The 21,988-nt window shown below is 40.2% G+C and overlaps 1 protein-coding gene across 3 annotated transcripts in view; it reads left to right on the forward strand.

Moving 5' to 3' along the window:
• Window positions 1-238: 238 nt before the first annotated feature.
• Window positions 239-21,988, forward strand: part of LOC122083327 (disease resistance protein RPV1-like) — a 26,415-nt gene continuing 4,665 nt past the window's right edge. For all 3 annotated transcript variants that reach the window (XM_042651087.1, XM_042651095.1, XM_042651102.1), the window contains exon 1: window positions 239-1,305. In XM_042651087.1, the coding sequence (XP_042507021.1) occupies window positions 482-1,305 (824 nt within the window). In that variant the 5' untranslated portion in view covers window positions 239-481. The remainder of the gene's footprint in view (window positions 1,306-21,988) is intronic.

The raw sequence follows: 21,988 nt of genomic DNA on the forward strand, positions 1-21,988 counted from the left end.
AATAGTTTTACCAAATGTTGTTTTTCCTTCTTCCTGCTGTTCTTGAAACATTTATGGATCAATTTTACCAAATACTGTTTCTGTTCTATTAAAACGTTCTTACAGAATGGAACAAAATAACACTTTTATACAAAAAACATTCTCCTGAAACAAAAGTGCAACCAAACGGACCTTGTTGACCACGTTTGGTTTTATCTTCACCACGGGTGGAGGAAAACCATCTCCCTTGAATCCTTGATTAAAAGGCAGGCCAAAGAGTAGCGGCATCGACTCGACTAGACTGCGGAAATTTAGAAGCAGCGAAGGGAAGAGATCTTGCCAACCACCGGTGGAGGAAAACCATCTCCCTTGATTAAAAGGCAGCGGCCAAAGAGTTGTGGCATCGACTTGACTTGACCAGACTGCGGGAAATTTAGAAGCAGAGAAGGGAAGAGACCTCGCCAACACAAAATTTCTTCGAAACGGTATCTCTGGCTCTCTGATGGGCAATTCACTCTTCAAATTGAAGGTCTCCATTGATTCCTCTACATCTGAAGAGGCTTCAAAACAAAAGGGGCTTCGGTCCAAGCGTGGGCGGATCAAATCTTCGATTATGTCAAGTCTTTTCAGATCGGTATCCTCCAAGTCTCCTCCCTATCTCCCTCCTCTTTTCCCCAATTCCTCCATCTACTCTTCCATTGTCTCCCTCTCCAGATCTTCCTCCCTCCCTGTCAAAACAATTAGATTTACCACACAAGAAGAGGAAGCTTTGTGCCCCGAAACAGAGCGTCTGAATATGCCTTTCGGTTCACCTGCAGTTGCCATCTGTCCTTCAAGATCGAGTGCTATGCATACCCAGGCATCCTCTTCTTCTTCTCCTGCATCTCCTTATGACGTCTTTTTGAGCTTTAGAGGCGAAGACACTCGACTGAACTTCACTAGTCAACTATACGAAGCTCTAGTAGAAAAAGGAATTCATACCTTCATGGATAGATGGAATAGATGGAGAGAAGATGAGATTGGTCCAGGGCTTGTCAGAGCAATTGAAGGTTGTAAAGTATCAATCCCTATACTCTCTAAAGGTTATGCCTCTAGCAAAAGGTGCCTTCAAGAACTTCTGCAAATACTGGAGTGCCGTAGAACCAATAACCAACTGGTTTGGCCTATTTTCTTTGAAGTCGAACCTATGGACGTCAAGCGTCAGACAGGGAGTTTCAAGGAACCTTTCGAGAAATATGAGCTGGAATATGACGCTGATATCGTGGAGAGATGGAGGGAAGCTTTACGAGAGCTGTCAAGCATCGAGGGGTTTCTTGTCAATGAGAGGTGATCTCGACCCTTTTTTATGGGCCTTCATAACAATCTTTTTGCCAGTTACTAAATTTCTCCATATTCTTGTTTATTTTGACTTGGTTTTAAACTCTGATACTTTCAATTTCAAGTTTCTGATCTCGGTTTCTAACGCCCCACCACCCCCCCCCCCAAAAAAAAAAAAGTGTTTCTGATCTCTGTTAGTTCAGTCTCCTCTTTTATTTGGGAGTAGTTTCTAGGGATTTCGACTTTCTACTTCTGGTTTCTAATTCCGATAATTAGTATCTATTAGGAGGTTTCTGTTCTTTATATATATCTCAGTTGTAAATCATGTTTTTGAGGGATGAATGGAATTAATTTCAAGTTTGGAAACTTTGTGGTTGGTGGTGACATCAAAATTGCAGAAAGGGCTGATCTGTGAAGTTTGACAGCTATTCTCTGCTATCTCTGCCATCGATTCTGTTTTCCTTGATAAAAAATATCACTATTTTCCCCTTCAGTTTCATTCTTCTTCTTCTTATTCCTTCTCCCTTTAATGCATGTTTCTTCTTTCTATTCCAAATTTCTTATCATTAAATATGATGATTCTGAAATCAGATCATTTCTATCTTTGTTTCTGTACTTCTGTGATCAGCTTCTCTTAAATCTGATCTTTAGATTTGATTAGTTCTACCCTTATTGTTCTCTGCTACCTACCATCTCTGTTTTGTTTATATATAGACTCAGATCTTAGGAATCTGCATGGAAGTACGAGATTCTGGTTCCTATTGTTTTGACTCATCAAATTCTATGAATTCTTCAAATCTGTATTCTGTGAACCTATTTTAAACACTTGATTTGTTATTTTGAATTCCTTTCTGATGCAGTTGAGAGATGGAAAGGATCTCTTCGATTTGGGATTTTCTTATTTACTTTCCTTTTTTCAGGGCTAGAAATTAGATTGGGAATCTTTTAATTTAGATTGGATTTTATTTTAGTTGCTATTTAGGTTAGTTTCCATTAATTATTTGATTTTTTTCTTTATATTAGACTTGTAATGGATGGAGGAACTCAGCGTTTTTGAATTAAATGAAAATTTGATATTGAATGTTGGCTTCGTTGCACCATGGCTGCCGATTCCCCTTTCTTCCCTCTCTGAAATTTTCTCTCTATTTTCCCATCTGAAATCTCTCATCGTCCCCTTTCCCCCATCAATCGCTGGTTTCTTCTTCACTATTATCGTTGGAGTGTATCACAGTGACCCTTGCTGCCCTGTTTTGAGAGGACGCTGGTGACCCATAGAAGTCGATAGCACTCCTTCATCTCATCTTCTTTCTTCAGCAACTTTTGGGGATTAGTTCACCATGGAAGGGCGGCCTTAAACTTGGACTCTCAGACTTGAAAGTATTCCCTGCTTCAAGCCACAACCTGCAACTCAGGTTATTTAATACTACCGCCCAGATCTGATTACAGAGGGAACTGTTCTTCTTTGCTTGGTGTTTCGAAGTGTCTTCCGGTGGGAATCAAAGGGCCATAGAGGATCCAAGCTTCACCCAAGGTTTGGGGCTGAATCGAGGTGCAGGGAGAGAGTTCTCATCACCGCCATCTCTCTTTTTTGGGTGCTGGCTCTTGTTTCTGTCGTGAGGTTGAAGACAACCTCATAAGTGAGTAACTGTAATTTTCTTTCCCTATTTCCTAAAGTACCCTTAACTTTTATGCTTATTCTGATTTGTCCTTATTTTAAATCCCTATTCCTAGTTTGTCCTTGACCATACGTTTTGCTTTCCACTCAAGTCACTTTTGGTTTTCCTCTGGTTAAGTTCCAGTTAATTACAAACCTGCCATTCTGTTATGAGTTTCTACCTATTTACAGGTTTGCCACTTTCATTGGAAATTTGATTTTATTTACAGTTCTATCATCTTGTTGAGACTCTATTTTAAGTATAAAATATCATTGATCATTACTCTTTATACTTTGAGTTTACTACTTTATTGTGGGCCCTAAGCGATCCGATTCCTGTTCTTGGAACTCGGATCCGCATCACTTTCTTTGCTTTCTAATTTCTCTGGTTAGAATGAGCAAGCTCTATTACTTTGCCTACGATTAAGGTTTGGGTTGTTCCATCTCCATTAGCCTCGTTTCCCATTCTTCCTCAGCTCAACATAATACATGGCGGTTCCCCCTTCCCTTAGCTTACAACATAGGGCTTTTCAAATCTCTAAGATATAGCCATGGTTATCAGTTTCTTCATGTTTTGGTTATGTGAGAAAAGAAAAGAAAAATAGAGAAAAAAAAAAAACCATCGTAACATAGTAATGTTACTTCGTTTTCATGTTTCACTCTCATATCTCTACTCTATATCATGGTGGTAAGAGGATGTAAAATAGTGGGAGAAGATGTTGAATGGGGTAATGACTTGTGTCTAATATGACACCAGCCTTCTTTATTTATAACAATGGAGAGAAGGTTCTAGAGAATTACAAAGACAATTAAATCCCTAAGGGTCCGTTTGGTAACTGACACTTTCCCTAAAACTCATAAAACTCATTATTACAGCACTCCCTCTCAAGTTTGTGCATAGATCTCACATATGCCCAACTTGCAGATAATAGGATGAAACCTCTTACTACTAAGACCTTGAAGTAAATACATCAACCGGTTGTTCATTACTAGGAACAAAAGGAATAGTGATAAGGCCCATATCTAGTTTCTTTTTTTATTAAGTGTCGATCGATCTCCACATGCTTGGTTCGATCATACTGAACAGGGTTGTGAGTAATGCTAATGGCAGATTTGCTGTCACAAAAGAGCTTCATAAGAAGAGTAACAGGAACAAGCAAATCGGTAAGAAGACCATGAAGCCATTGGAGCTCACAAATGCCATGTGCCATTGCACGGAACTCTGTTTCAGCACTTGAACGGGCAACCACGGCTTGCTTCTTGCTACGCCATGTAACAAGGTTACCAACAACAAAGGTACAATAACCAGTAGTAGACCTGCGGTCATCAGGGGAACCTGCCCAATCCGCATCTATGAAGGCCTCCACCCTCAAGTGATCATAAGGTGAAAAAAGGATGCCACGTCTTGGGGGCAGATTTCAAGTACCAGAGAATACACAACATAGCTTTCATGTGAGTCGAGTAGGGATTATGCATGTACTGACTAACCAGGCTGATGGCAAATGCTATGTTAGGGTATATATGAGAGAGATAGATCAATTGCCCCACTAATCTCTGATATCCCCCTTTCTCTATCGGATCACCTTCCTTGCTATTCAGGTGACCATTAGCTTCAGTAGGAGTGTCTGTCGGTTTACACCCCAACATGCCTGCCTTAGAGAGAAGATCAAACACATACTTCCGCTGAGACAAGTAGATCCCACGAGAAAACCTGGTAACTTCAATGCTGAGGAAGTAACAAAGTTATCTTAGGTCTTTGATCTTAAATTCCTCACTCAAGTATCTCTTGAGGCGAGAGATTTCTACCAGATCATCACCAGTAACAACAATATCATCTACACAAACTATTAGGACATCAATCGTCCCACCAGATCTCTTGATGAACAGAGTGTGGTTGGCATTGCTTTGAGAGTAACCTGTAGCAACCATAGCCTTATGGAAACGTCCAAACCAAGCACGAGGGGATTGCTTCAGCCCATACAGAGTACGCTTTAGCTTGCATACCTTCCCTTGGGTTTTGGAGCAAGTGAACCCAGGAGGAATGTCCATATACACTTCCTCCTCAAGTTCCCTATGAAGGAAGGCATTCTTCACATCTAACTGCTAGAGATCTCAATCTAAGTTGGCAGCACAAGCCAAGATAACACGAATTGTGTTCATATTAGCAAGTGGAGCAAAAGTCTCTTGGTAGTCAATCGCATAAGTCTGTGTGAAGCCTTTGGAAACAAGTCTGGCCTTGTACCGATCCATTGTACCATCAGCCTTCTGTTTTACTGTGAAGACCCATTTGCACCTAACTATCTTCTTTTATGAGGGAAGACACACCAGATCCCATTTGTCATTCTTCTTCAGAGCCTGCATCTCTTCAACCATAGTTGCCTGCCATTGTGAGTCTGCACTCGCTTCCTGCCAGGTATGAGGAATAGACACAGAGGAAAGAGAAGACACAAAATTATAGTAGGAAGGAGAGAGTGAGTCATAAGAAACAATTTTAGCAATAGGATGTAAAGTACAAGACCCAATGCCTTTACAAATAGCAATAGGCAACTTAAGAGACTGATCAACAGAAGGAGAAGGAGAATTGTCAGGGTCCAAGGGGACAAGATCTAGCTCGAGAGGAGACGACTGACATGGTAGGGTAGATGCTGGATGTGTAGTGGTCTAAGTCTACTCTCTGCGACTATACACATGTATCTCTGGCCGAGGCGCAGTAGAAGAAGTAGGAGTGTCACTCTCCCCCCTGAAACGGGATACTAGCAGGGATAGCAATTTCAAGAGACGGCGGCACATCTTCCACGATGGAAGGAGACCCCCCTGAAGAGGTGTCACAGTATAGTATAATGCAGATTCGTGAAAGACAACATCCATAGTCACAAACCAATGCTGAGTAGGAGGATGAAAACACCGATAGCCTTTTTGAGTAGGAGCATACCAAAAAAAAATGCATCGGAGATCACGAGGATCAAACTTTCCATGAGGATGATGATCGTGAGCATAGCAAACCCTACTGAATACCTTGGGAGGAACAAAAAAAGTAGCGGAACCTTGGAGAAGATCCAGAGGGGAGCGGAAGGCATGGACTCGAAAAGGCATTCGGTTAATAAAAAGGCAGCAGTGAGAATTGAGTCGCTTCAGTATTGGAGAGGAACATGCATCTCAAACATAAGAGAGCGTGCTACCTCACAAAAGTGGCGATTCTTCCACTCAGTAACCCCATTCTGAGCCGGAGTATCCACACAACTAGTCTGATGAATCATCCCATGATCGGAAAGGTAAGCTTGAAAGGACCCTTCAAAGTATTCCCGGCCATTGTCGCTTCGAAGGATCTTAATGGTAGCACCGAACTGAGTTTGAACCATACGGTGAAACTGCTGAAAGCAATAGAAGGTGTCGCCCTTGGTTTGCATTATATAAACCCAAGTAGTTCGAGACAAACCACCGATAACCATTGATAGACACATAGCGGGATGGACCCCAAATATCAGAATGTATTAATGAAAAAGGAGTGGCACGTTTATTTCCAGAAACAGAATAAGTGATTTGAGTTTGTTTGGCCAAAACACATGCCTCGCAAAAAAACTGACTCGAATTACAATTTTTAAAGGAAGACTCTAGCTAAAGTTCCCAAAGGGGGATGTCCCAACCGTCGATGCCATTGCGGTAACTCAGAAATGGGAGGTGACATAGAAGATGTCTGAAGAGCCTGACCAGAGACCAATGCTGAGTCATCATCAAGCAGATACAGACCACTACGTACCCTACCACAGCCAATCGTTGCCCCTGTCACCAGATCCTGAAAAACACAATGAGACGGAAAAAATGTGACTTTGCAATTAAGACTGGAAGTAAGACTACTAATGGACAAAAGGTTAGAGGGAAAAGAAGGAACATGCAATACAATAGAAAGGGATAAAGAGGGGCTACAGCCAATAGAGCCTTTCCCCAGAATAGTGGAATAAGTCCCATTATCCAATTTGACCTTACCATTACCAGGACAAGTAGTGTACTGTGAAAAAGAGACAAACGGCCTATTATATGATCAGAAGCCCTAGAGTCTATAATCCAAGGGGTAGAAGGGACAAACATAGTATGGCCACAAAGGGAGATACCTGACCCAGAAGGGGTGGAATGAGCAGAGCTCGCAGTGGCAGGTGCGAGAGAGTCTAGATGTGTCAAGAGGTGCCGAAGGGCAGTAAGCTTGTCAAATGATAACGAGGCGACTGAGGAGCTAAAAGCAGAGTCAGAGTCAGGGCTTTCAGTATGGTTGGCTTGCCCAGAAGTACCGGCACGACCCTTCCTTGTCCCTTTTCCAAATGTATCAGCAGGACGACCATGAAGCTTCCAGCAATGCTTCTTGGTGTGACGCTTCTTCCCACAGTAATCGCACTTCACTGGAGTCCTAGTAGAGGAGCCATTAGACTATGGGGCTGCACTAAGGGACTGAGTGCTAGAAACAAGTGCAGATCTCTCAGTGGGAGTGGCAACTTACTGTGGAAGCATAGTGGTACGTTAATTATCCTCAAGATAGTATAGGCTTGATCCAAGGTAGGAAAGGGGTCATGACTCAAAACCTAGGGCAACAATTGATCAAACTCCACATCCAGACCTGCCAGAAAGTCATAGGTCTTGATTTTGTCCTCTCGCTTCTGAAACTTGGTGACATCTTCAGCGGTGGAAGGAGTATACTCATAAAAATCCAACTTAGTTCATAGTGACCGCAACTCATAGTAGTATTGTGACATAGTAAAACCTCTCTGCCTCAGATCATGAACCTTCTGGCAAAGCTCAAAGACCTGAGCATCATTCCCCGCTTGGGAATAGATATCCTGGACATACTTCCAGATCTTCGCAGCGGATTCAAGGAGGAGATAGCCACGCAAAAGCTGTGGCAACATGGAGTTGACAAGGAAGGCTATAACCAGAGAGTTGTCACACTCCCACTTGTCACTCTTAATACCGGTGGTCAGACGCTTCATGGTTCCAGTGAGGTACCCGTAATAGCTACATGACTTGATGGAGATGCAAACTGAGCGTGACCACATAAGGTAGTTTGTGCTATCAAGCTTGATAGCACAAGGAAGAAAGGTAGGAAGAGCCGTGGTGTCTCCATCAGTAGAAGCAGATGAGATGGTAGACGTGGTTGCTACTCAAGGGGGTTGTGCAAATAGAAGAGACACTAGTCGGAGATAGTGAAAACACCAAAATAACTAGAAAAAACTAGAAAACCCAAAAATCGATAAAGGGTAAAACCCTGAGAAAACGATTTTGGGGATAGCTCTAGAATAGAGACCTTAAACGAAAAAGTGGTCAGTACATACCACCACAAGGATAAGAAGCACCAATCGCAACAAACATCAAGACGATCAGAGCATCGAGTGGGGAAAAAGCATCCCGGCAATGAAAAAACGTTCTCAGGGAGAAAACCCTGAAAAAATTGATGAAAAAAAAGGTTTTGGGTTTCTCAGATCATCGTAGAAGAGAGTTTGAGAGCCCAAGGGAAGTATGGGTGGAGGCTAGAAACCCTCTTGGTGGTTTAAGAAACTGCCACCCCGAGAGAGAAGCAGATGGAGGGAGGCGCTGATGAAGGAGGCGCTAGGAGAGAGAGAGAAATGAGAAAGAGGCAAAGAGATGGAGACGAGGGAGAACCCTTGGGGTTTCAGATCCTAAGGCTTTGATGCCATATTGAATGGGGTAATGACTTGTGTCTAATATGACACCAGCCCTCTTTATTATAACAATGAAGAGAAGGTCATAAAGAATTACAAAGACCTTTAAAACCCTTAGGGTCCATTTGGTAACTGACACTTTCCCTAATACCCATAAAACCCATTATTACAACAATAGAAAAGGAGAGAGAGCGAAAAGGGAGGTTTTGGTGGCAATGGAGGGTTCGAGTATGGTGGAATGAGAAAAATCAGGAGAAATTGATGATCTTCCCCTCCCAAATCACCCTTTTGGTTGTCCTCTTCTACAACTTCCTCAGCATCATTAGAGGCTTAGAGCAATCCCTTTCACCGGGAGGACAATGGGTGGAATTCCAAAATACAGTTCTTCAGGTTCTTCCTCAATTTCTGATGTTTAAGCCTGCACTACTCTTTGTAGCTCAAACCTTCAACTCCTCATCAGATTCAGAGTCAAAGAAACATCTGTTCCGGAAATCCCATCAAGCGCATTGTCGTTCTCTGTCGTGGGTTAGGGTGGGCTTCTTCTATGGTTGTTATGGTATCCATTTGATTCTGCTCGATCATCGATTGCGATCTGATTCGTAACATATCTTTTGTGGCAAGGCTGTTACTCAAACTAAGACTATGGCTATGGCTAGGATGACGAAGAAGATGATCGTCGGAAGAGTGTGAAGGAAATGTTGACCTACCTGATATCGGTGAGTACTGGCCGTTATCTTTTTCATCGCAGCAATGTCCTCCGGGATTTCCACATTCGAAGAGAGTTCCTGGTTATGGCTTTGTGAGAAATTATGGTTCTCCAAAGTCCATACCCCTCTCTGTCTGTTTCTCTCCCTTCCTAATATTCCCCCTCCCCTTCTTCCCTCTCGCATAGCTCTGTATCTTTTTGAATGGTTTTCTCGCTAACCCATTGTTTTCATGTCCCCCAAACGAGAAGTTTTTTTTGCAGCGTGAGAATGAAACGCAAAATTCAATTCAATTTTAAATGCAGAATCTTCTGTTCACTTGATAGCAAGTTTGTTAAGCCAGTGAAGCGACCGAGGCCTTTGAGGGTCTTTTGGAGTGGCATGGCAATAGGGTGAGCATAAGGCGTCGCCTTATTGAATAAAGCGTTCTAGTGTTTTATTTTTTATACAACCATTCTATTGTAGAAACGCAACCCTAAAACGATGCAGAAGATAATGGAAAAACAAAACAAACAATGCACACAGATTTTACGAGGTTCGGCAAGGTTGCCTACGTCCCCGGTGAGATGAGATCCTGCTTCACTATCAATGGAGAATAGGGTTACAACACTTTTCCTCACACCTCTCAGTATTGCTTGCATTACAGAGAAAGAAACCCTCGCTACAAATATATAGCGGAAAAACCCTAATCCGGATCAAATTACAATTGCCACCCTAATCCGGATTAAACTACAACCGCCGTCCTGGCTGTCTAGGTGCTGCACCAGTACTCCCTGGATTAAACTGCGACGGAATACAAGACATCATACACCAACATCTATTTGGCTCAAATGGCATATTAAAAATTATATAATATTACTCATATGCTCAATAAATATTAAATGTTCATACTTCTTACCAATGTAAGATATTCATCAAAGAAACAAATCAATAAAGTGAATAAACTAAGTTCATCAATCATCAATCATTAATCATCATCATAGCATACCTCTATGATGCCAAAATGAGTGCCTAAGCCCTAAGGCCATCTACTATATTTCTACTTCTGTCAATGAAGTAAGAACTTAGAATTAAAAAATTTCTAAAGTAAAAATGGAGATGCCAAATTTAACGGATGAGAAGTATGAGTAACTTGGGGATTCTGAGTCATTCCAAAAATCTTCAATGAAGAATAAACATAAAATAAACTAAAATGCTAAAACTTTAGTAAACAGTCAAAGTCAAATACTAATAAATGCAAACCTATTGGTCCCATCCAAAATTCTAAAGTTCAAATACTTCAAAGTTCAAAGACTCAAAGTTCACTCCAAATCAGTAATCAAATTAAACTTTTCTGCTTCTTCTTCATCCTGTTGTTGGCCTGCATCGTTTGGATCTAAGCTATAATCGTCTTCAATGTTTTCATCATCACGAACATTCTCTTCACTCATGTCCTCCACATCCACTTCTTCATCTGAAGAATCCTCAGTCCTCCTACCACGCCGGGTATAGCAGAGATTGGATCCACTGGTTGATGCTGGAGCCCTCCTTGGTCTATTGTTGCCTTGATATGTTGAAGATACCCCAAGTGCTCTATCAACAGGCTCTATCAACAACTCTCCAAGTGAGATCATCCTCAGGATGGACTAATTCATCATCTGATTTGCCAATCATCCACTCATTATTCCAATTTAGCTCATCAAGCAACAATGCATTGTAATTTCTGTTTTGTTCCTTTCTTTCTTAGAACTTTGCTTGAAATTGGCAATTATATTGAATGTAGACAAGATCATTTAAGCGTTGAAGCTCTAACCTATTCCTATTCTTGGTGTGAATATGAAAAACATTAACAATGTGAGGTTATCTCTTTAAGAGTTTTAAGGCATTCTTCTATAAAACTATACAAACCATATTAAGTGAAGTACTTAGTACTCAATACTCACAAATTCAAATGTGCTTCAATTGCTCATCCCAACTAGAAGATGAGCAACGAAGACCAAGTAAGCGCATTGTAACTTTTGCAAGGTCAGGAGCAGAACTTCCATGTCTTCCCCACCAAGTGACTATAAATATATAATATAAAAAAATAGGTTAAGTAAAATCAACATACAAAGTACAAAACAATACAAATATAAAAGGAAATATATTTACTAGGATTCAATTTGTCCCTTTGTCTAGGCGCCATTTCCTTTGCAAAACTTCATTTAGCTTCAGTATAAGCTTCGGCCTGGACAATGATCTTGTCTTGCAAGGTTTCATCAGGCACCAACCTAGTAAGAACATCTTTGAAGGCATTACTTGCTTTATGAGCAGTGGCCATCTCATTATCTCGATCATCCATAATAGCCTTAAAGAACTTGTTTGGATTGAGGAAAAAGATAGCAGAATATAGTGGTCGATCCATCTGAGTCTTCCAATGCCTATCAGTAATCTTTATGATTTTCTTCCATTTCCTTTCATTGTCCCCAAATTTTTTTTTTATACTCTTCTTGCCACTTCTATTGCAATATATATTTCAAGCAAAGCAGGCAACTCATCACCATCCACTATCCTCAAGAGTTGAAGAAAAGGTTGTGATGCTCTTATGCAATCAATCACACCACTCCAGAACGATGTAGCAAACACCGTCTCAGAAGCTTTCTTCCTTGCCTCTGTAGATGTAAGCTTAGAACGGGACCATTCGTCATTAACAAATAATTTTTTCAAAGATTCCTTATGCTTGTATAAGCTCTGGAGTGTTAAAAATGAAGAGGCAAATCTAGTCACTCCAGCCTTTACTAAGTCTTCTCTCCCTATTTTTTGCTTCATAGCTTCAAGAAGGCGAGTGTGCTTGTAGATGAAGGCAGTTATTTTCCTGCCCTACGATATAACAGACTTATATGAGCGCAATTTGCCTATGCCCTCCATCATAAGGTCTACGAAATGAGCTGCAAATGGAGTCCAAAACAACCTCTTCCGTTTCTCCATTAATGGTCTATCCGCTGCAACATAGTTGACAGCATTGTCAGAGACTACTTGAATCAAGGAGCTTAAATAACATATCAGCAGTTTGCGATTGGTTAGATGCATCCACTGACTCAAAAAAAAAAAAAAAGTCCCCTCCGGACAGTTAACGAGAAACTTAATTAGGTGTATTCCTCTCTTGTTTGTCCGCCCATCAGACATGAGTGTGCACCCATATTTCTTCCAGTAGGATTGATACTTCACCTTTAATTCACCAATTTTATCCTTCTCAGACTTCAATAGAGGCCCTCTATAGTCATGAAATGAAGGGGGCTTGAAACCTAATCCATATTAACCAATAGCCTCAATCAATTCCTCAAAACTCCTTAACTTTAAAGCATTAAATGGAACGCTGCTTTCATAAGCCCACATTGCAAAGTAAGAACGAAGTTTATCTCTTTCTTCTCACAGTTCTCCATTGTTGTCGGATATGGACCTTTATCCCGCCTATCTGCAACCACTTCTTCAGGAGACCTCCTCACATGCTTATCCATGGGACCCCTTACTTGTTGTTTGTATTGTGTCTAAATGATAGCTTTATTTCTTCTTAAAGTTGTCCTAGAGCTAGGGGTAGGACATGAGACCCCCAATTTGGATATTGTTTTCTGTTGTGGTTCCATGGGTGAAACTCCATCTCCATCACTAACTTCCAAATCATCAAAACTTTCTAGGTTCCTCTTCCTATTGTTCTTCAAGATTGCATCTCTCATCTCTTTAGCAATTGCTTTCGTTGTTTTACGCATTTGGCTACATCTTCATAGCCACCAATAAAATGTCGTTTCAATCGTTTTATTCCTCCCTTGACATCCTTCCCACAAAGGGTACACTTAATCCAATTTCTATCTTCTAAATCAGGCTACTACCCGTATTTCCATTCAGGATCTTTTGATTTAGCTCTCTTTTTTGAATCCTTGCTTGGATCAATCATTGACTGTGCAATACTTATATTTTCAGCCCCACTGCTACCTCCAACTGTTTCCATAGATGACAACTTTATATCTTTGTCTAATGTGTAATGTCTACAAATACAATGATACACATTAGACAAAATAGATCAATGACATATTAGTCCTATACTCTTATGAGCTGCATATTCATCTAAAAAATAAATAAATAAGTAAAGAGCTAAAGAATAAGCCAGGCCCATAATACTATATCCAGCAGTACCATCACAAAGAATAAATCAAATAGCTACCAACCACAAATAGCAATACTTGATAATCAAAAGAATAATACCCATTAGGCAGGCTACTCCATCATGAACACTTAAATCCAATCTGGTTTCCCAAAACATGGCAGGCAGTAATATGTTGTTTATTTCTAGATATGATGCTTAATTGAAAAGACCAGAAGTGTGTGACTGTGATCAAAAGTATTTACATGAAATTACCTTCTCCAAGCTAACTATTTGGGCTGATTTGCAGATACAGTGAACTGAAATAATCAGAAAGGCAGCTGTGAAACACTGAAAATGGGATATGAAAGTAAGGAAAGTGGCCAAAATATGCCTCAGATAACCCAATTATCAAAGCCATTACCAACTCTCACAATGCTGACCCTTCTTTAAGAAGCGAAAGAAAAAAAATCAAAAACCCAATTATGTTTTCCCCTTTCTTCTTTTCTGGTATTTTAACCTTTTATGAGTAATCTGGGTTTCTGCAACTGAAAAAAGGAAAACCCAATTGCCAATTATGCTCGGTACTTTTGGAACTTGTTGGAATATGAGTCCACGATAGGGGGAGTGTCCCTGTTGTGGAATGAGTCCTAGTCTAAGTGAGTTAGTTTCCTAGTCTAAGTAAGTTCCATGTTATGATTAGGCTTTAGAGTCCTACTCATATTATGTCTTCAGAGTCATACTCAAAGTATGTAATTATTTCATAATTAATATAAAGAGAGTAGCTGGCGGTAGATTGTGAATTATTGAACAATCAATCGCACAAGCTTTACTCCCCAATTCCTTTGTCTTTCTCTTATTTCCTCTTCTTTGATTCTGGTTCTCAAATCTCTACGGAACTAAAGAGGGAAAGGGGTTTAATAGCTAAAGAATTAGAAAACAAGGGCAAAGGGGGCTATCGTCTTCTACCTCTAGCAAGAGGCAGACGGAACCAGGTTTGGTTTGAGGGTAATACCTCAACCTATAGAGTTTCTCTTAGCCGGAAATTTCAAGCAAGTCTTCGTAACACTCGGGTATCAGAAATACATCTAAGAACAGCCCAACAGCACATGAAAAGAAAATCTTACGGATAAGGGAGACATGCATCCACTTCAGTCTGAGAAAAACTTACAAAGTGATAAACTCGCTGGCTGAATGGAGACGGGGAAGAAGGGGGAATTGTGGCAGGGGCTCAACTCAATAGCCTCTGATGGTGACTTGCCGGAGAATAGGAGCTGTAAGTCGCCCTCCCGCTGCTGCAATTGCCTTTGATGGAGTTTTCAACAACCGATGGGAAGAGAAATAGAGAAGAGGAAGGGAGCAGGGGGGTATTGATTGTTAGGAGTTAGAACTATTGCCCTCAGTCACCGGTCGCCGGCCGCCGGCCGCAGGGAACGGAGACGTATAAGAAGGGGGCAAGTCCTGTTTTGGTACTCTGTGACGGAGAAGGGTTATGGGATTTGTGAGTTTAGTTTCCTGTCCTGGTTACCTGAGTTTGAAAAAACAAACATCGCCGCTTGGGAGGGGGTACAAAGGTTCGCCGGAGGAGTCTCTTCACCGCCGGAGCAAGATCCATAGGAGGAAGGCTCCCGTTGGCACTGGTGCTTCCCTCTTCAGTTCAGTAACCCTTGCAAGTAAACCCTTGCGTGATTTTAGGACTTATTTGGAATGGTGATTTTTTTTTTTTTTGGGTTGAGTTTTAGTATTAAATAGTCTTCGGCCCATGCATCTCAAGTGTATGCTTCCCCATATACCTGCCAATCACCAAATGACATTTGGAATCTGTGTAAATTAGTTTAAAAAAATTAGTAACTTAAAAAATGTACATAAAGCGACCTCCTTGAACATAAGGCGCATAAGGTGTCGCCTTATAGCACCTTAATAGTTAAAAGTAAGTAACTTAAAAAATGTACATAAGGCGACTGCCTTGAACATAAGTCGTTATAAGGTGTTGCCTTATAGCGCTGTAATAGTTAAAAATAAGTAGCTTAAAAAATGTACATCGTCATAAGGTCAACTACCTTAGGCTCTTAAAACCGCTTCAGTGCCTAGGCTTCGCCTTACCAGCGTGGCAGCGCCTTGGTGATGCCTTAATAATTATGTTCCATAGTCATCCAACACAAGGAAAAGTTCAGATCCAGGGAAACTCTGCAAATTTTGTACGGTTTTCTTTTCTTTTCATCTCTTGACATTCAAACACAGCCTTAGTTTTGGTGATTGGGAGCATCACAATACATAAAGTTAGGTTATTTTCATCACTTTTGTTAGGTTATAGCTTTATGGTCAAAGCCTATTAGTTTCACATGATTTTGGTGCTGTTTGTCAACTTACTAATGAGTGATGACCATTGAAAACTGAAAAATATAGCCAAATTTCGGCCATTTCAATCGAAATTTTGAACGTCGCTTGGTGTTCTTATTGCTGGTTTGGTTTGTTTTGTTTTGTTTTTTTTTTCCTTCACTTTTCTGATATTTCTTCATATCATTATGCTGTTTCTCTACTGATTAATTACATATTTTCTAGATTTGGTTTAGGATTTTCTCCTGCAGAATCCTTGGGCCCACATGTTTATGATGTCAGACTAATTACCAAGGTTATCAGTCCCAGTAGGATCCATCACAAACTCCAACAAGAACTTAGAATAGATCAAATTGACAGCAGGAACAGATCTGGAAATAGACTCAAATTTAGTTCGAAACTTGGGAAGTTCATAACTTAATAGGGCTCTGTTGGTCTTGAAATTTGGATTGATTGTAGCCTTGTAGGTCCTATGTAGACAAACAAATTCTTAAAATTTGATTAAATCCAGCTGGCTGAATTATAGATCTGGTAATTGCATGAAAAATGAGACATTTTGTAAATTTCGATATCTTGAGATTGAAGCCTCCAATGAACCTCAAATTTGGATCGAAGATTCCTAGTGTGATGCCCAACTATCCTTCAAAAGATGAGCTTCAAATGATGGCTGGTTGGGGATTTATGCTCGACAACTGAAAAAGGAAACTTTATGAAAATTTTGCAGTAGCAGCAGCTACAGGCCTTGGTTGGCCTTCAAACTCTGGTTGATTCTTTCTCCATGATCACTAACAAGACTCTAAAAGGGTGTCTTCAACAGGCTGCAGATCTGGGAGCTGCAGGTCAAATCTTCACACAAGTAGGCCCGAATCTGGGCAGCAGGGGTGTGCTCCGATCTCCAATGTGTTTATGTTGTTTAGCTAGCTAGCTTAATCTCACAGTAGCAGCAGTAAAATAGAAATCAATGGGGGATAGGGATGGATATCTTAGCTTGGGTCTCTCATCCTCAACTCTCTCAGTTGATGAACAACCTATCTCAAGCTAAAGTAGTAAGCATAGCTCACAAATAATTTCATTAATCAATCTGTCTAGAAAGCAACTACAATCAATCTCTTTATATAGTAGAGAGGCTTGGACTCAATTACATAAAAAGATCTAAAATAGGAAACAATTGGAAAATAGAAACTAATTGACTTAAGGCTCAAACTACCTAACAAGTAATAACTTGCTCACTAAGAAAGAAATAAAGGACATGACTAGACTTCTAGAATACTCAAAGTATAGAAACCTAATATTCTTGATGACTAGGAAAAATAAAATTACTTAATCCCGTGTAGGACTTAAATCCCCAATATTTGGGTTTATAGAATTGACCCATTACAAAAGTAAACCCAAAAATATAAGGCCCATGACCCATTACAAAGAAAACCCTTGAAAGTAAAGGCCCAACACATTTAATATAACCCATCCCAAAGCTTATTTCTACTAAAATAAGCTCAAATAGATAATAAATCAGCTTCACCACCCCTTTTTAAGACTTATAAGGTTTGAACCCTAACCTCTCACCAACTTAAGTCACAACCACTACGCTAACACTCAAGTTATAATTTAAAGTGGAAAATAAATATTTAAAGAGGCTAAAGAAAAAAAATATCCTAAGGTTTCAAACTTTAGGGCATTACATGAACAATTCTGAGGAGACCAGAGCAGACCATAGCAGACCGGAGGAGATTGGCACAGCATATATTTGGGTTATTAATAGCGGTGGGGCTAGGAGGGTCTAGACTCAGTGTTAGGGGTAAAGATATGTCGAGAGGCGGTGCTGGTATGTTGGGGGAGGGCTCGTAAGGGGTGGAGGAGAGAAATGGAGAGGTACTGTGTAAGGCGAGGTTTGTTAGGGTAAGGAGGATGGTCTATGGAAAGAATTAGGAATACTTGAGGAAAGGAGATATGGGGAGGAAGAGAGAGTCGGAGGTAGGTTTTCTTTTTGGAGGTCGATTACAGTTGCAGGTTTAGGAAAATGGGGGATCTCTAGTGGCTGAGACAGAGTCAGGAGCAAAGAGAAATCGAGAGAGAAAATCGGGGCTGGTGCGAGATAGAAATTCAGACGAGACCCGAAGCCAATTAGTTGAAAAGTCCTTGTGGAGAGAACTTTGGCAGCAGAGTCTCGATGTCAACCAGTTGAAGAATTTATTTTATTATATTGATTATTATTATCAGGGAAATTTATAGCGCCACCCCCTAAAGAATGCCACTATTATAAAAACACCCCCTCTGTTTCACCAAATTAGATTCAGACCCCTACCGTCAGTCACTGTTAAGGAATATACCTTATATAATATATGCTGATGTCAGCTACTATATTTTATTTTAAATACCAAATGCTCTTACTAAATATGAAGTACCTAAAATACCCATGTAATAAGTCTCATCCCCAAATCGATACCTAATTTACCTTTCTCCCAAATCTATTGATTTGGACCACCAGTGATAGTTCAGAGCACAGGAGGTCACGGCGACAGTGACAGAGGACGACAACGGTGACTAGCAGGAACTCATGGCGACTAGCAGGAACTCGTAGTGACCAGCAGCAATTCTCAACCGTAACCCCCTGCGTTTCTTCTCTGCAGGCGAAACCACTTGTCATCCTCTCATTCCCAGTCTTCGTTGTCGCCGAAATCACAAAAGAAGAGCTCGAGTTCACCAATACCGAATATGCAAGATTCAATCACGTTGAGAAGTTTTCTATCTCCGACGATAGGCTCCGTTACCGATCTTGTGCCTCTGCTTCTCATGGCCTCACTTGTGTAGGTCGTTGCTTCCGTGCATCTTCGCAGCTTTGAGACTCCTCTTTGTCGTCCGGCTACATTCTCTACTGGTCCTGGAACCTCTTTTCACCCTCCTGTCTCTCTTGTTTTCCCTCTACCCTTTTATTCTTCAAATTCTAGGAACTTAGGTTATCATAGGTTATCATACAAACAGGAACATCAAAGATTGGCTTTACTCATGCGAAAAATATTATTAGAATTGGATGGAGAAAAATACTGAAGTGTATTAAGTGTATCTACATTCAATTCCTGGATGAGGTTCAAAAGTTGAACATATATGCTGTTCTGGAGCTGGAGCTTCTTTATGAGACAAAAATATTGAGTAACTGGTAACCATGCCATTATGATGCAGTTGCACGATGGAAGTAGTTGCTATCTTTAGATTTGATTTTTATTTAGTTGCTATCTAGGTTTAGTTTCCATTTTTAATTAGCTTCCAAAATTATGTTATTATTTTTCTTTAAATAGCCCTGTAATGGAGAACTCAGTAGAGATTTTTTGAATGAATTTGAGAATTTATGTTTTGGTTGGAAACGATGGCTGCCATGGGTGGTTTCCCTTTCTCTCTCTTCTGAACTGTTTTCTTCTTCCCCTTCCCCTGACTGTCTTTTCTTTTCCCTCTGTTCTTCTTCTCCTGCTGTTCTTTTTCTTCTTCCATTCTTCTTCTAGCTGGTTCTCTTTCCCAGCCCCTGTTCTGGGTGACAGTTGCTGCCCTACTGAGGTGTTTCGAGCTCCTTTATATGTGAGTTGTTTGGGCCAAGGATTTGATCGCAGGAAGCCCTCTCCTAGGCGACACAAATCATCAGATTTCAGCTGCCGAAAAGTCCCTTTACCATCTGTTATCATACCTGCAACTGAGACTGACTCTGTTCTACCGCCAGGTTCTACTTCTGGTCATTCCCGCAGCCTCCCAGCTTGAAAATCCAGGTGCTTATCTTGTGGGATCACTAGAGCCTTATCCTGAGAAGCTTCGTTTCGAATTTCAGGTCCAACCAAGCCCTATCAAAGGAGTTCTACCGATCGGAATTTTTTTTCTGTCCGCTGGTTTCTGGTTCTCACGACAAGAAGAAGAAGAAGAACAGGTTTCTTTTATTTTAAAAGAATTTTTCCTGTTATTACAATTAAGCCCTTGTTCCCAAAAGTTATATTCCATTACCCCTTTTCTCTTTGGTAAAATTCAGAATAAGCCTTTGTATTAAAGTTTTAGTTCTAGAACTACCCCATCTACATTATAATTATTTCTAAGGCCCTGCTTGTTTCTGAAATTACAAGAATACCCTTCAACCATTAAATTTGAGATTTTGGTCATTCTTGTGGGCCATAAGCGATCCGATTTCGGTCTTTGGAATCCGGATCCGCATCACATTATGATTATCTTTGAGTATGTTATAAATTGTGGGGTTGGTGGTGACCGTGGTGGTGGAGGTGTGGTGGTTCGCTGGTGGCATCACAATAGTCTTAGAGAACCGAGCATGGTGGGCCAGCATTGGTGAGTATAGGAAGGCGTGAAGAGGTCTTGGGTTAAAACATGAGTTTTAGTGAATAGGGTATAACGGTCATTTTAAATTTTCATTTAACAGTGACTGACAGTAGGGGGTCTGAGTCTAATTTGGTCAAACAGAGGGGTGTTCTTATAATAGTGGCATTCTCTATGGGTGGGTGACGCTGTAAATTTCCCTTATTATTATTATGGTGAAAAGAATGCTTGCAGTTTCAGGGATAAGGATGGCTTCTCAAGAGACCACTCAGAAGAGGAGAGGACAATTTGGAAAAAAAAATTGAGTTTGGGAGTAGATGTTAGGGAGAGAGAAAATCGAGGGAGAACTAGCTACATCGTATAAAGGAGATTGAGAGAGGAGAGAGAGGGATGGGTTGTCAAGTGGCCGATATATAACTGGCAAGCAGAGAGGTCATGAGAGGGAGAAATCAAAGCAGAGAGAATTGAGCAAATCGGGGGCTGCGTTAGTTACTAGTGAGAGAGATAAGGTCGTATGAGGGAGAGAGAGAGAGGATCATCTGAGAAGGGGTATACTTACCTAGTGGAAGCCCTAGTCGTCGCCACCTAAGGGGAAGCGGGTGTAGCGCCAGAGATCCGAAAGCTAGATAGTCGTTAACCAAAAGCTAGAGGACAAAGGGATCCCCGACCATAACACAATATTCTATGAACTCCCTCTCAAATAAAATGCCTACATCCAGGCAATGCCAAACTCAGAGGAAGAGGTAGCATGAGTTAAGTAGCATTATAGTCAAAGTTGTCAAGGGGTGCTTGAGCACTTAGGTGACAAGTCACCCAAGTGTTATTTTTTATTTTACCTCTTTTCTAACATTATTTTAGTATGCTACAATATATACCTTATATCATCAAAGATCAATGTTAACCACATCAAGTCATCAAATAGCAACATTAAACATCAAGTCATAAATAATCAACATTAAGCCACATGAGATCATAAAAAAATCAACATAGAACTAGAAGACAGCAGAACTGAAGAAGCAAGATATTGAAAGTTTGAAAGAGTCAAAACATACATTTGCTATACCTACTCTCACATTTGGTTTATACTGTTCTTGAAAAATATGATCTTATCTATAAATAATTAAATTGCTCAAAGAAATATTTTTGTTCTCTAATACGTTTGACAGGTTAAATGATTTCATTTTACGTGAGACTTTTTCTATTAGGTACCACACAAAACCAACTTTCCAACAAATCCAAGATTGCTTAAATCTGATTTATATTGTAGGAGTTATATTTCGGTCAAACCTTAGTTGGTGTGCGCTAATGCTATATTTAAAATCTCCCTGAATATAAATAAAATTTTAGACATCAAAATAAAAGGTTATTTTCCCACTATTTTGGTTTTTAGCGATGTTCTATCACCATAAGATTTATTAAATTTTTAGATTTGATAAAACCGTAGCATTTGAAAGTTGAAAATCTCCCCTAAAGCCAAAAGTTTAGTTTTTGTTCTTCAAGTGGGGGGGTTGATTTTTTACCCTTTTGGAATTTGATTTTTTAACTATTTTTATTGGATTCAAATAGGGGGTATTTACTTGTATGATATTTTCCATAAATAAATGCCAAACCTACCAGTGCCTTGCACTAAGGCAACAGTTGCCTAGACCCAAACTAAACCTCCTAGACGCCAAGGCTGTGGGAATTTTATGTCCATACATATCCAATTATATACAGCTGTATACATTGATTGGCATCTAATTCAATATAATAATTTCTGTGTAATATAATTCACTAAATTGAACATGCAAAAAAAAAAAAAAAAATCAACATGCAAGATGTTTATGAAGAAATGCATTTGGAAAACTCGTTAACTAGTTTGGTCATAATTGGTGTGTTTATAAGTTGATATGCACTTGATGCACTCTGAGCTTGCAAACAAGATGTCTAAGGT

Source organism: Macadamia integrifolia, chromosome 1, assembly GCF_013358625.1.
Source record: "Macadamia integrifolia cultivar HAES 741 chromosome 1, SCU_Mint_v3, whole genome shotgun sequence".
NCBI classification, from domain to species: Eukaryota; Viridiplantae; Streptophyta; class Magnoliopsida; order Proteales; family Proteaceae; genus Macadamia; species Macadamia integrifolia.